This window comes from Somniosus microcephalus, chromosome 4, assembly GCF_052327205.1.
Source record: "Somniosus microcephalus isolate GS21.2 chromosome 4, FLI_Smic_1.0, whole genome shotgun sequence".
Classification (NCBI taxonomy): domain Eukaryota; kingdom Metazoa; phylum Chordata; class Chondrichthyes; order Squaliformes; family Somniosidae; genus Somniosus; species Somniosus microcephalus.
The window spans coordinates 156,488,239-156,503,344 of NC_140990.1; the positions used below are offsets into that span (position 1 = coordinate 156,488,239).

Sequence of the window (15,106 nt, forward strand, 5' to 3'; positions counted from 1 at the left end):
GCACTCTGTTGAACACCATTTTAAATATTACCCATTGCTGTTCTACATCATTGTTTGCCAATATTGTTGCCCATTTATTTTCCCCAAGTTATATTCTCAGCCCCTCAAAATCAGCTTTTCTCCAATCTATTAACCTGGTTTTTGTAATGTAAATACCTTTAAGGGGGGAACTATCTTTTACAGCTCATGTATACTGCAGTACCGGCAGTGACCACACCTGTATATAGCCCTGAGTAGTAATCTGTACAGATCAGTTCCAGTGTGAGCCACGTTGAGTAAACACCTGTTATACCGTTCTCCTGCAGTCTGTGTCTTATTATACACGGACACAACATTGGCGACAAGGCAAGTTTGAACCTACCTGCAACTCTGCATCACCTCCCGGGGATTCGTTCCTGGAGATCAGTGGATTGGAGGTCAAGGCCAGAGACTCGGGCGTCGACCACGGGCAACCGCCAGTCATCCAGCAGAGACTCGAGAATTGCGGGGGAGGCTGTCGAGAGCCAGGCTTGGCTTTCCAGTCGAGGTGGTCCAGCGAAACGGGCTGGCAACAGGTAGTGCGCAGACCCTTCCCGGACAGCGGCGGGCTAGAGCCCGACCGAGCGGCACAGCAAAGGGCCGAGCAGCGTCGACGGGGGAAGAGAGAGAGAGAGAGAGAGAGAGAGAGAGGGCAGAGCGCACAGGGCGCAGCCGGTGTTCAGGGGCCGAGCAGCGTCGAAGGGAGAGAGAGATGCGCAGAAACCCGCGAGGTGCCGCCATTGCCACGAGGACCGCCGAGAGCGGCGTTGGCAGCAGCGCAGGAGAAGCGCGCAACCTACAGGGCGCCGCCATTGCCACGAGAACCGCCGGGAGCGGCGTTGGCAGCAGCGGAGGAGGAAGGAAAGCGCGGGAGACGCCATTTTAAGCCACACCCAAAATGCCGAAGAGTGGCAGTATCACCGCATTTGACAATGAAGTCAAAGATTGGACTACATATGTCGAACGAATAGAGGTATACTGCAAGGCAAATGAGGTGTCAGATGACAAGAAAGCGTCAGTATTGTTAAATTTAATGGATGCAAAGACGTATGGTTTATTACGAAATCTAGGAACCCCAACGAAGCCAATGGAAAAGAGTTTTGAAGACATAGTAACGATACTACAGGAACATTTAAACCCCACACCGCTGCTGATAGCAGAAAGATTCAAGTTTCACAAACGGAACCAGCATAAGGATGAAAGCAATGCTGATTATTTAACAGAAGTGCGCAAACTATCGAAACACTGCCAGTTTGGAGCGGGACTGGCAGATACTTTAAGGGACAAGTTTGTGTGTGGGCTTCAAAGTGAAGGAACCCAGAAACAGCTTTTATCTGAAAAGGACCTTACGCTGGAAAAGGCTTTCAGCATTGCGGTATCATATGAAGCAGCAGCACGGGGCGCTGCAGCGATACAACAGAGACTGCAAGAATATGGCACAAACGAAATGTCATATGGAACAGAGAAGTGCTATCGCTGCGGCAGAACAACACACGACCAGGATGATTGCTGGTTCAAAGACAAAGTGTGCAGACAGTGTGGAAAAGTAGGACACATAGCACGAGTCTGCAGGTCGGGAAAGAAAACCAGCAATAAGAAACCTACCAAAGGAAAGTACAAGAAGGTACATAAGATGATGGAGAATAGTTCAGAGGAACAAAAGAGTGATAATGACTCCGAAAGCAGGGAACTGAGTTGTCTGAAACTACATAATGTGATCACAACGGAGGATCACCGAACCATTTGGGTCACTCTCAAGATAGCAGGAGTCCAGGTAAAGATGGAATTGGACACAGGATCAGCCCTAACAGTCATAAACCGACGGGACTACGAGCGGCTATTCTCGCACATACCCTTGAGAGACACAAAAATTATTTTGAAGACGTACATGGGGCAAAAAGTCTACCCCAAAGGAAAAATAAGGGTGACCGTTATATATAACGGTAAGGAAACACCAAAACTAGACCTGTATGTATTACAAGATGGAGGACCACCATTACTGGGACGTGAATGGATCCGGAAAATACAACTGGATTGGCATTCCATACAGGCACTGACTGTGGCTGACAAAAAGGATGATGACGTCACACCTGGGCGACTGTCAAAGATCCTAACTGACGCGAAAGAAGTGTTCCAGCAAGGACTCTGAACACTAAAAGGCATGACAGCGACGATTAAAATTGAAGAAAACGCAAGCCCAAAATTTGATAAGGCCAGACCTTATGCGATCCGCCCAGCCGTCGAAGCAGAGCTGGAGAGTCTGGAACGTTCAGGTGTACTGTCCAAGGTAGACTGGAGCGAGTGGGCTACACCCATCGTCCCTGTTTTGAAAAAGTCGTTGAGCAGCACGCCTGGGGAACCAAGGAAGGTTCGCGTCTGTGGGGACTTTAAGGTAACAGTGAACCCGGTCCTTCACACTGTACAATATCCACTTCCGCGGATTGAAGATATTTTCACCTCGCTATCTGGAGGGAAACGCTTCACTAAGATTTATCTGGCCCAGGCGTATCTGCAAATGGAGGTAGAAGAAGCATCAAAAAAACACCTCACAATCAACACCCATAAAGGTCTCTACCAATACAACCGGCTGGTATTCGGGGTAGCATCAACTCCGGCTATTTGGCAGAGGGCAATGGAACAAGTCCTGCAAGGGATCCCAGTGTTATTTGGATGACATCCTGGTCACGGGCGAAAATGACAGTGATCACCTTGCCAACCTGGAGCAGGTGCTCACTAGATTGCAGGAATATGGGCTCCGAGCTAACTGCCCCAAATGCGAGTTTTTTAGAAAACAGATCTCGTATTGTGGCCACGTTATCGATAAAGAGGGGTTACATAAGTCCCCAGAGAAGATTGAGGCAGTAGTCAGGGCTCCAGCACCGGAAAATGTGTCACAACTGAGGTCGTTCCTCGGGCTGGTAAACGACTACCATAAGTTCTTGCCAAATTTGTCTACAATACTACACCCACTGAACACCCTACTGCAAACTGGGGTGCCATGGAAGTGGAGTGACGAATGTAGACGAGCTTTCCAGAAGAGCAAAACACTAATCACATCGAAAGAGGTATTGGCCCATTACAACCCAGCATTACCAATTCGGTTGGCATGTGATGCGTCACCCTACGGCATTGGAGCGGTGCTGTCGCACAAATTCTCGGACGGCTCAGAGAGGCCAATAACCTTTGCGTCACGATCACTAACCTCAGCCGAGCGTAACTACGCCCAGATTGACAGGGAGGCCCTCAGCCTAGTGTGGGGAGTGAAAAAGTTCAATCACTATCTGCACGGGCAGAAATTCACCTTGCTGACGGATCACCAGCTCTTGTCTCCATTTTTAATCCGGAGAAGGGCGTTCCGGTGATGACTGCACAACGACTACAAAGATGGTCACTTTTTCTAGGGGCGCACCACTGAGATTAAATATAAGGGCACGAAACAGCATGGAAATGCTGATGGGCTATCACGCCTGCCACTGCCTACTGCGGAGGAAGCACTAGCAGTGGACCCTGTCGAAATATTCCATTCGACTATAGTTGAATACCTACCGGTAACTAATGCTTGTATCGAAAAGGAAACCCGAAATGACCCGACACTGTCTCGGGTGTATGATTTGACGGTGAAGGGATGGCCAGCACATGGCGACTCACTGTTGCCAGCATTCTCGACAAGGAGAGAACAGCTGTCAGTGTGCCGGGGGACCTTGATGTGTGGATCCCGAGTGGTAATTCCACCCAAGTTAAGGGATAGAGTGCTCAATGAGCTTCATGAGGGTCATCTGGGAGGGGTAAAAATGAAAAGCCTAGCCAGGGCTTATGTGTGGTGGCCGGGAATCGCTAAACAAATCGAGGACCTGACCAAGAGTTGCTCAGGATGCCAGAAAGTCCAAAATGCACCACCACAGGCCCCCCTACACCCATGGGAGTGGCCCTCATCTCCACGGCAACGGGTGCATATTGATTTTGCTGGTCCATTCATGGACTCAATGTTTTTAATAGCCGTGGATGCGCACTCGAAATGGCCTGAGGCCATCAAAATGTCCTCCACCACCACGGAGAAAACTATTGCAGTCCTACGGACCATTTTTGCCAGGAATGGCTTGCCAGAACAGATTTGCTCCGACAACGCACCACAGTTTGTGTCCGAAGAGTTCCGGAGGTTCTTGAAAAAGAATGGGGTAAGGCATTACACACCCGCCCTGTATCATCCAGCCACAAATGGATTGGCTGAGAGGTTCGTACAAACCTTTAAGAAGGCAATAAAGGCTATGTACAATGACAACATTCCGCTGCAGCACAAGGTGGACAATTTCCTGTTAGCCTACCGGAATGCGACACATGCAGTCACCAACCAGGCCCCAGCCATGATGTTCTTTAACCGAAGGTTAAGATCTCTCCTGGATTTGCTCAGACCAAACGTACGAAGAGATGTTGAGAGTAAGCAATTCCAGCACATCCATGAGAAGCCAACAAGGAGCTTCAATGTAGGGCAACCAGTCTTGGCCCGCGACTACCGAACAGAAAAATGGCAGCCAGGAACGATATGCACACGGCAGGGCCCACTAATGTACACAGTGGACGTTGGGGAAAGCATCGTGAGACGCCATGCTGACCAGATCCTAGAGTCACAGGAACAAGTCAACCCCATGCCTCGCCCATACGTACCTGGTGATGAACCCGACGTACAGGTCGCATCTACCCCAGAAACAGTAGCATCGGAAGCTGATGAACCAACCGATGACGGGGCCAGAATCGCCTCCGCACCAAGAGCAAGACACTCGGGAAAGGCGCTATCCAGAAAGGATCAGGAAGCCTCCCCAAAGACTGAATATATAAATAGACTATTTTCAGCTAATGTTGCATGTTAAAAGTGTTAATTGTAATTAGTTTGATATTTAATTGTTAAATGAGTGTTATGGTACTGTTAATCTAAAAGGGGAGGAATTGTAATGTGTATATACCTTTTTAAGGGGGGGGAACTATCTTTTACAGCTCATGTATACTGCAGTACTGGCAGTGACCACACCTGTATATAGCCCTGAGTAGTAATCTGTACAGATCAGTTCCAGTGTGAGCCACGTTGAGTAAACACCTGTTATACCATTCTCCTGCAGTCTGTGTCTTATACACGGACACAACAGTTTTCATCATACTTATGTCCTTCTCAATTATCATCTTAAAGCATATTATATTATGGTCACTATTGCCTATATGTTCCCCTACCTTTACTTCTTTTATCTGCTCTGGTTCATTCCTCATTACTAGATCCAATAGCGAATCCTCCCTTGTTGGGTTTTTTACATATTGGGTTAGGAAGGAGTCCTGTAGACATTGTAGGAACTCTCTTTCCCTTATCCCCTTTACCTACCTCTTCTGTCCAATTAATATCATGGTAGTTGAAATCCTCCATGATTATTATTCTATGTTTTTTACTCACTTCCCTAATTTGTCTGCATATTTCTTCCTCCACCTCCCTTCCACTATTAGGTGGTCTGTAGACTACGCCTATTAGTGTGATTGATCCTTTATTATCTTTTATCTCTATCCATATGTATTCTATTTTTGTCTTGCTGATATCTGCGTCACTTTTTTCTACTGCCATTATGTTATCCCTAATAAGTACAGCTCCTCCACCTCCCCTTTTTCCCTCCCTATCATTTCTAAATATGTTATACCCTGCAATGTTTAATTCCCAGTCCTGATTTTTCTGTAGCCATGTCTCAGTAATCACTACTATGTCTGGTTCCTAGTAACTTATGATTGCCTCCAACTGCCCTGTTTTATTACAGACCACTGTGTGCATTTCTGTACAGATAGTTTAACTCTTTTAATAGGATTTCCTCTCACCTTATGTTTAACCATCTTTTTAAACTTCTGTTCTATAACTCTATTTATTCCCTTGTCATGAATGTCCTCCCTTACTTTATTCTTTCCTATGCTCTCTTTTCCTGTTTTATTTATATTTAGGCTGGTTACGTTTCTTGTAGATCCCTCCCATCTTACTAGTTTAAAGCCTTTGCCACTTCCCTATTTACCCTTTCCGCTAGGATACGGGTCCCATCCCGGTTCAGGTGGAGCCCGTCCCATTGGTACAGCTCTTTCCTGTCCCAGAACTGGTGCCAGTGTCCCATGAAAAGGAATCCCTCTTTCCCACACCAGCCCTTTAGCCACATGTTAATTCACCTAATCTGTCTGCTGCTAAGCCAATTTGCACATGGCTCGGGCAATAATCCAGAGATTATTACCCTCGAGGTCCTGCTTTTTAATTTAGATCCTAACTCCTGATACTCTTTCAGAAGGACCTCCTCCCTGACTTGTGTACGTACACCCCCAGGTGTCTCTGTCCTACACCCCCTTTAAAATTGTACCATTTAGTTGATATTGCATCTCCTCATTCTTCCTACCAAAATGGATAATTTCACACTTACCTGCATTAAATTTCATCTGCCATATGTCTGCCTATTTCACCAGTCTGTCTATGTCCTCCTGAAGTCTGTTACTATCCTCCTCGCTGTTTACTACATATCTGAGTTTTGTGTCATCTGCAAACTTATGCCCTGTATATCCAAGTCATTAATATATCAATAAGACCAGTGGTCCCAACACCGACCCCTGGGGGACACCACTGTATACTTCCCTGCAGTCTGGAAAAACAACCATTCACCACTTCACTCTGCTTTCTGCTCCTTAGCCAATTTTCTATCCATGCTGCCTCTGCCCCTTTAATCCCATGAGTTTCAATTTTGCTAACAAGTCTATTATTTTGTACTTTATCAAACACCTCTTGAAAGTCCATATACACAACATCAACTGCACTACTTTCATCAACCCTCTCCGGTACTTCATCAAAGAACTCAATCGAATTAGTCAAGCATGACTTGCCTTTAACAAATCCGTGCTGACTTTCATTAATGAACCCATATTTTTCCAAGTGCCAATTAATTTTGTTCTAGATTAATGTCTCTTAAGTTTCCCCACCACTGATATTAGGCTGATTGGCCTGTAGTTTCTGGGTTTATCTCTCTCCCCTTTTTTGAACAGGGTGTAACATTTGCAATCCTCCAGTCCTCTGGCACCACTCCCATATCTAAGGAGGATTAAAAGATTGTGGCCAGAGTCTCCACTATCTCCACCCTTACTTCCCTCAGTATCCTAGGATGCATTCCATTCGGACCGAGTGACTTTTCTACTTTGAGCGCTGCCAAACTTTTAAGTACCTCCTGATGCGCTATCAATAACTCAAAAGACTGAGATTAAGCGAGTAACTAACAGGCTTTTATTAACAAGAGAATGAAGGTGTGCCTCGAGTGGTCGACCGGTCCAGAATACAGAGGGACTGTGGAGCAGTCACCTTTATACCTGGACTTGTGGGAGGAGTCAGCCGAGACATGTACAGGCATGTACACAGTGGAATACAAACAGTGGTTTACCACATTCACCCCTTGTTTAAAAATGAGTCCGGCGGGGTGAAGTGTATTAAAAGTTAGTGTATTGGAGTCTCTCCGGAGGTCTTGTCTGCCGCTGCGATCGACGTGGCGACGGCAGGGGTAGTGAAGCTTCTGGCGTCGAGTCCCGCGTAGGCTGGGGCACTGGTGTGTAGTCCTCGTAGGTGTCGAGCGGGTCGCAGGGCCCAGGCCTTCCGTCTGCTGGGGCTGGATATCGGGTCGTTGGGGGGGGGGTGGTAGTGGGTTACTGCGGCCCCCGAGGGTGCGAGGTCTCGTATGGAGACTGTGTCCTCCCGCCCGTCCGGGTACGCAATGTAAGCGTACTGGGGGTTGGCGTGGAGGAGGTCGACCCTCTCGACCAGGGGGTCCGTTTTATGGGTCCTCACGTGTCTTCTCAGTAGGACCGGCCCTGGGGACGTCAGCCATGGCGGTAGCGATGTCCCCGATGTGGACTTCCTTGGGAAGACAAACATTTTCTCATGAGGGGTGGCGTTAGTGGCAGTGCAGAGCAGTGACCGAATAGAGTGGAGCGCATCGGGGAGCACATCCTGCCAGCGGGAGGTCGGAAGGCCCCTAGACTTCAAGGCTAGCAGGGCGGCCTTCCAAACTGTCGCATTCTCTCTTTCCACCTGTCCGTTCCCCCGGGGGTTGTAACTGGTGGTCCTGCTTGTGGCAATACCCCTAGCGAGCAGGTACTGACGGAGTTCGTCGCTCATAAACGATGAGCCCCGGTCGCTATGGATATAGCTGGGGAAACCGAACAGGGTGAAGAGGTCGTTCAGACATTTAATGACCGTGGCACTGGTCATGTCCGGGCAGGGGATGGCGAACGGGAAATGGGAGTACTCATCAATAATGTTGAGGAAGTACACATTGCGGTCGGAGGAGGGGAGAGGCCCTTTAAAATCAGCGCTCGAAGGGGCGAGTGGCTTTTGTCAGGTGAGCCCTGTCTGGTCTATAAAAGTGCGGTTTGCACTCAGCGCAGACTTGGCAGTTCCTGGTCATGGTCCTGACCTCCTCAATGGAGTAAGGCAGGTTGCGGGCCTTGATGAAGTGGAAGAACCTGGTGACCCCCGGGTGGCAGAGGTCATTGTGGAGGGCCCGCAGTCTATCGATCTGCGCGCTGGCGCAGGTGCCACGCGATAGAGCATCCGGGGGTTCATTGAGCTTCCCGGGCCGGTACAAGATCTCGTAATTGTAGGTGGAAAGTTCAATTCTCCACCTCAAGATCTTGTCGTTTTTGATTTTGCCCCTCTGCTTGTTGTTAAACATAAAAGCAACTGAATGCTGGTCAGTGAGCAGGGTAAATCGTTTTCCGGCCAGGTAGTGCCTCCAATGACGCACAGCCTCCACAATAGCCTGGGCCTCCTTCTCAACGGCGGAGTGTCTGGTCTTCGGGCCCTGGAGGGTTCGTGAAAAGAAGGCCACGGGTCTCCCCGCCTGATTGAGGGTAGCGGCCAGGGCAAAGTCGGACGCGTCGCTTTACACCTGGAAGGGGATGGATTCGTCCACTGCGTGCATGGTGGCTTTGGCAATGTCTTCCTTGATACAGTGGAAGGCTAAGCGGGCCTCTGCCGTCACGGGAAAAGAGGTGGACTTGATCAGCGGACGGGCCTTGTCCGCATAGTAGGGGACCCACTGGGCGTAATAAGAGGAAAAACCCTAGGCACCTCTTCAGGGCCTTGAGGCAGTGGGAGTTCCATAAGGGGACGCATCTGGTCGGGGTCGGGACCGATGACTCCATGTTCCACAACACAGCCAAGGATGGCGAGGCGGGTTGTGCGGAATATGCACTTCTCCTTGTTATACGTCAGGTTGAGGAGTTTGGCGGTGCAGAGGAATTTTTCGGGTTTGCGTCATGGTCCTGCAAGTCATGGCCGCAGATGGTCACATTGTCCAGATATGGGAAAGTGGCCTGCAACGCATTTTGATCGACCATCCGGTCCATCTCCCTTTGGAAGACGGAGACCCCGTTGGTGACGCCAAAGGGAACCCTAAGGAAGTGATAGAGGCGGCCGTTTGCCTCAAAGGCAGTATACTGGCGGTCCTCGGGGCGGATAGGGAGCTGGTGGTACGCTGATTTCAGGTCAATGGTCGAGAAGACGCGGTACTGCGCGATCTGGTTGACCATATCAGCTATACGGGGGAGTGGGTAAGCGTCCAGCAGGGTGTAGCGATTTATTGTCTGGCTGTAGTCGATGACCAGGCGCTGCTTCTCGCCGGTCTTAACGACCACAACCTGGGCTCGCCAGGGGCTGGTGCTGCCCTCAATAATCCCCTCCTTCAGGAGCCGCTCCACTTCGGTTTTAATGAAAACCCTGTCCCCGGCACTGTATCGCCTGCTCTTTGTGGCGATGGGCTTACAGTCGGGGGTGAGGTTAGCAAACAGTGGGGGGGGGGTGACTCTGAGTGTGGAGAGGTTGCACCTGGTGCGCGGTGGGCAATTTGGAAGCTGCTGGCTGCGGACTGTGAGTGGGGGGAGGGGTCCACCGTACGCCATCGTAACACTTAAGGTGGCACTGAAAATCTAACCCCAGTAGAACGGCAGCGCAGAGGTGGGGCAGGACCAGAAGTTTAAAATTATCGTACACAGTCCCGTCTACTACGAGTGTCACCACGCAGTAGCCGCCAATGTCCGCCGACTGGGACTCGGAGGCCATAGAAATCCGCTGGTGCGCAGGCAGGACTGGGAGAGAGCAACGCCGCACCGTGTCTGGGTGGATGAAGCTCTCCGTGCTCCCAGAGTCAAAAAGGCAGATTGTTTCGTGACCATTTACCTTAATGTCCATTGTGGACCGGGCCAGCTGGTGCGGTCTCGCTTGGTCCAGCGTAACGGAGGCCAGCGTAGGGGTCGGTGTGTCGCTGCGGGTATCAGATGAGGCGGTGTTGGGGGCCTGCTGCGTTCCGGCTGTCGTCCAAGATGGCGGCGTCCATGATCCCCATGTGGCTGGAGGCGTCCAAAATGGCTGCTGTTCCGGTGGTTCGCACATGGCTGGGGAGGCCCAAGATGGCGGCCCACACGTGGCGCTGCTGGGGTTTGGGGTGGCTTTGGCCCTGCAGACGCTGGCGTAGTGTCCTTTCTTCCCGCAGCCCGAGCAGATCGCATTTTTCGCCGGGCAGCGCGCTCTGGGGTGTTTGGCCTGGCCACACAAGTAGCATTTCTGGCCTTGGGGCACTGCTGTCTGGCCTTGGGACACTGCTGCGGTAGTTGGGCCGTGGCTGGGGTGGCACGGCGCTATGAGACGGTCCTACCGTGTCCCAGGCTGTCGTTCCCCGCGGCGTCCACTGTGCAGAGGAGTAGGCGTCCATGCCCCGGTAGGCTGTGTCCAATGATAGTGCGAGTTCAGAGGCCTTGTTGAGATCGAGGTCACTCTGCTCCAACAGTCGCTGTCGGGTGTAATTGGACCTGTGACCCGCTACAAAAGCGTCCCGGATAAGTTCCTCTGTGTACACGGCGGCCTTTACATCCTTACAACCACAGGCCCGGTCAATCACAGTCAGTGCCTGAAGGTATTCCTCGGTCGATTCCCCAGGTTGTTGTTTACGACTCCCCAGGAGGTGCCTAGTGTACACCTCGTTCACTGGGCGCGTGTACTGGTCTTTGAGGAGCTTGATAGCATCCGCGTACAAGGTCGCGTCCTGGATGACCGAGTACACTCGGTGGTTCACTTTGGAGGTCAGGACATCCAGTTTGTCCTCGTCCGATTTGACCGTTTCAGCGGAGGCGATCAGGAATTTTTCAAAACACCTAAGCCAGTGAGTAAACTTGGTGGATGAGTCCGCCTCCCGATGATCTAAGTCCAGGCATGCTGGTGTGAGGATCTTCTCCATTATAAAAATCTTGTTAATAAAATTGATGCGCTATTGATGTAAGCCCCCAAAGTGTGGACTGAGTGATATACACAGTCGACAACATTGGCTTGTTTTAAGAAAGACAGACCCAATAATTGAAGTAAAAACGGTTTATTCAGGCCTGGGGAGCTATGGCTCTTGCGTCCCAACACAAGGCTCCAACTCCACCGAATCTCTTGAGGTTTACACAGTTATACACATATTCCGAGACATCCTACTCCAGAGGTCCAATCGATTTAAAAGTCTATACATTAATCACTAACTAGGTGTGCCTAACTTCTACAAGGTAACCAATAACATAAGTTTCACTTTTCACTGTATGGGCCTGTGGCCCCTCTGATTTCTTGGAAATGAGTCATCAGGTCATGTGATTTCTGAGAAACGAGACCCTCTCTTGACCACTACTAAGTTTCGTTTTTCCAGAAAAGGGTTATGTCAGTGTCTCTTTTTGTAAGTTTCATCTCTCTAAACTGGTATGGTCATTTCTGCAATTAAACATACGAATAATTAGTACATTTCATCTTTAAACATTTTGCTGCGCAATTGCGTTCTACTAAACGTGCCCTGTTATGCTCATTTTTAAATCTTACTTCAGCTATCAATAACTCAAAAGACTGAGATTAAGCGAGTAACTAACCGGCTTTTATTAACGAGAATGAAGGTGTGCCTCGAGTGGTCAACCGGTCCAGAATACAGAGGGACTGTGGAGCAGTCACCTTTATACCTGGACTCGTGGGAGGAGTCAGCCGAGACATGTACAGGCATGTACACAGTGGAATACAAACAGTGGTTTACCACACCTCCTCTTTATCTATTTTTGTCCTTTCCTATTTCTGTACTACTTCCTGCATACTCGCTGAGTGAAAAACCAAGGTGCATTGTGCAGGACACCACCAAGGTTGGAAAGAGCAAACCCAATACCAAGCTTGGGATGTAAAAGGCTGTTGATTGGACGAGGAAGGGCAGACTGAGGGAGTGAGGAGTTCCATAGTTTTGTGGCCCTGGGAGAGAATGAGTTAGAGTAGGAGATGGTGCGATGAGTCTTGATTTGAGTAGAGGATGCCGGGAGGAGAGTGAATGTATAGGACTGTTAATTGGCATGCAGTGTGATCATTAGGTTTTCTTGTAATTAGTAAATGTAAAATTGTAGTTAATTGTGTTCTGCATTGGTTTTCTCTCCAGCGCACCTCCAACGTGCTGAGTGCTGTTCTGCTGCTGCTGAAAGAGCTGGATGCAGATGGGCTGGAGATCGTGCACAGAACGGCAGAACATAAACTCCGAATGTTGCACAGGAAAGAGACTGAACAGGACAGTTGAGCTGCAACCGACCTGGGCTCAAACTGTTAGCCAGTTGATTTTCATTCCTGTGGATGTGGTTTCAAAATGTAATGGAAATGTCACAGGAAATGAAAGCAAGGACTTCTCCACAGGGTTAACATCTGGTTCCAGAGGGTATCTATCAAATGCTATACATACAGGTGTACCTGCCTGCCTGCAAGCTGTTCATCGGGACCAGAAGCTGCACACACAATATCATCCTTGTAATCACCATGCATGGCCTAACGGGAGAGCGAGAAATCACCAGTTATACTCACATTGGTGCAATGCAGCTTGGAGAGGACAGTTGTGCTGCTGTACAAGAGGTACCTGCACAATAAAAGGGAATGGGTACAGGGAAAAGCTATGTAATACTATTTCATCCATACAGGCTGTAGGATTTGATGTCACTTGCTAGTTTTTTCTCTCTCCCTGTCCTGGTGTTATCTACATTAATCATTCAGTGCTCAGGCATCCATTCTTGGCACAAATGTGGATCCAAAACTGAATAAAAGTCCCCTGTGAACATGTTTTTTTTAATAGAGCGCAGCTATCCCCAGAAATGTGCGGCGTGTAGGACCTGAATGGGGTAGTAGCAGGGAGGTCCCAGGTTGATGTCACCCAGGATATCTGCTTCCAATCACTATCTAGTGACTGCTGATGGAAAGCACCTGTATAATGGCCATTTGGATTGGAGCAGTCATATCCCCTGCGCTCGAACAGCCCACCAACACTTACTGTGTAGTGTTTGCATGTGAAGATTGGCCATTTGGGAGAGGTATTGGATGGAGAGAGACCACTATGGAACTGATTCACCAAGAGTCACGTGTTGGGGGAGGGAGCAGGGAAAAATGGCAACAAATTAAAATCCTAGTAGTGTATCAGATCACTGATTTTGTGAACTAGTTGAGCTTTGCTATCCCATCGCTTGAGACTAGAAACCAGTAACCTCATTATTCCCAGGTATGTTATACCATCTACCTAATCACTCCTGGTTATGTATTGCACAACTAAATGTGTTATTTCAGCAAAGTGGGTTCTTCATTTTACACAGACCAGTTGATAATGCATGCAACTTTACATTATCTGATTAAAACCAATTATTCTAGAATCAAAAATATCACAATCTTCAAGTTTGACAGCTAAATTGGAAATGCATTTCAGAGCGGAATTTTCAAGATGCTGAATTTGTTGGTATTTTATCTCTTAACTCCACTGAACCTTTGCAAAAAAAGATTGTGAAGCGCTTGGAGGAAATAGTTCCATTCATTAGAATTGTTATTCAGCATTCAGAGTGTATGAAGATCATATCCAGTTGGAATTTGATTGAGGCTGGTGTTTGGATTTTAAACTGCATTGGAAAAAGTGACCAGAATTTAAATAGAGAAAGTGAGAAAAGAATTTTGGCTGATTTGGTACAATTCGCCCAGTGAGTTAGTTTATGGGTTCAAACCCTACTCCAGACTTCAGCACATAATGCAACTTGATGCTTCAGTGCAAAACTGAGGGACTGCTGCACTGTCAGGGGTGACATCCTTTGAATGAGATATTAAACCAAGGCCCTTGCAGGCATTCCCTTGTTATAATTCTTTCTGGGGCAAGCAATGCAACAGTCTCTCTATTATTCACTCAAACACTGCAGGAACTGTGACATGGGGCAGTGGAATGGTAGTTGAAGGATGTATGACTGTGATAATGAGATTTGGTGAGGATATCTTGTGCCTAATAAGTGTCTCATTCATTTCTTCTTTTACTCTGTGGTCATGGATGGTGCAGAGAGAAGTCATGCTTCTGTATTCCAGCCTCCGCATGGGGACACATACCCTCCCTTAATTTGGCCATCCTGGTGAGGTCAATTAAATGTTTACGGTGCTGAATTGCCATTGGTGGGGTGATTGAGGTGGCATTAACTGCCTGAACCACCTGGTTGAACCTCCTATTTATGGTACATCATGCCCTGGGTGCCAAGGAGCATTTCTCTTGCCCTTATCTCTGCCAACATAACCGCCAGCAAAGCTTCAGTAAGTCTTGAGGTTTTGGTCAGTGCAGACCCTTTCCATGTTGCTCCCTATATTGCTATGGAATTCTTACTTGAGCTCTAGCTCCAGATTTCTCTTTCTTTCTCCTAATCAAAATTCTGTGCTTCTGGACATGTAAACTACAACAGCCTTTTGAAGTGCTACAGATTGACCATATTTCCCTCCCTTCAGATGAAATTAGCCCGTCCCCCAGGAAAATTCAATCATCCGTCAGAGATCATGTGAGCAGGCAGAAGTCCTCCTGTGCCATTGAAGGCCCAGAAATATTCAGGTCTTTCAGCGAAGGAAGGAAGACTTGCATTTATATAGTGATTTTTCACAACCACCGGACATCCCAAAGCGTTTTACAGCCAATGAATGAAGTACGTTTTGAAGTGTAGTCACTGTTGTGATCTTGGAAACGCAGCAGCCAGTTTACACACAGCAAACTCCCTCACA

The 15,106-nt window shown here is 48.5% G+C and overlaps 1 protein-coding gene across 1 annotated transcript in view; it reads left to right on the forward strand.

Annotated features, from left to right (window-relative positions):
* The window catches only part of cfap410 (cilia and flagella associated protein 410), a 104,745-nt gene extending 90,544 nt beyond the window's left edge, over positions 1-14,201 (forward strand). Inside the window, exon 7 of the mRNA XM_085985385.1 lies at positions 12,495-14,201. Within this exon, the coding sequence (XP_085841511.1) occupies positions 12,495-12,629 (135 nt within the window). The 3' untranslated portion in view covers positions 12,630-14,201. The remainder of the gene's footprint in view (positions 1-12,494) is intronic.
* The last annotated feature ends 905 nt before the right edge of the window (positions 14,202-15,106 follow it).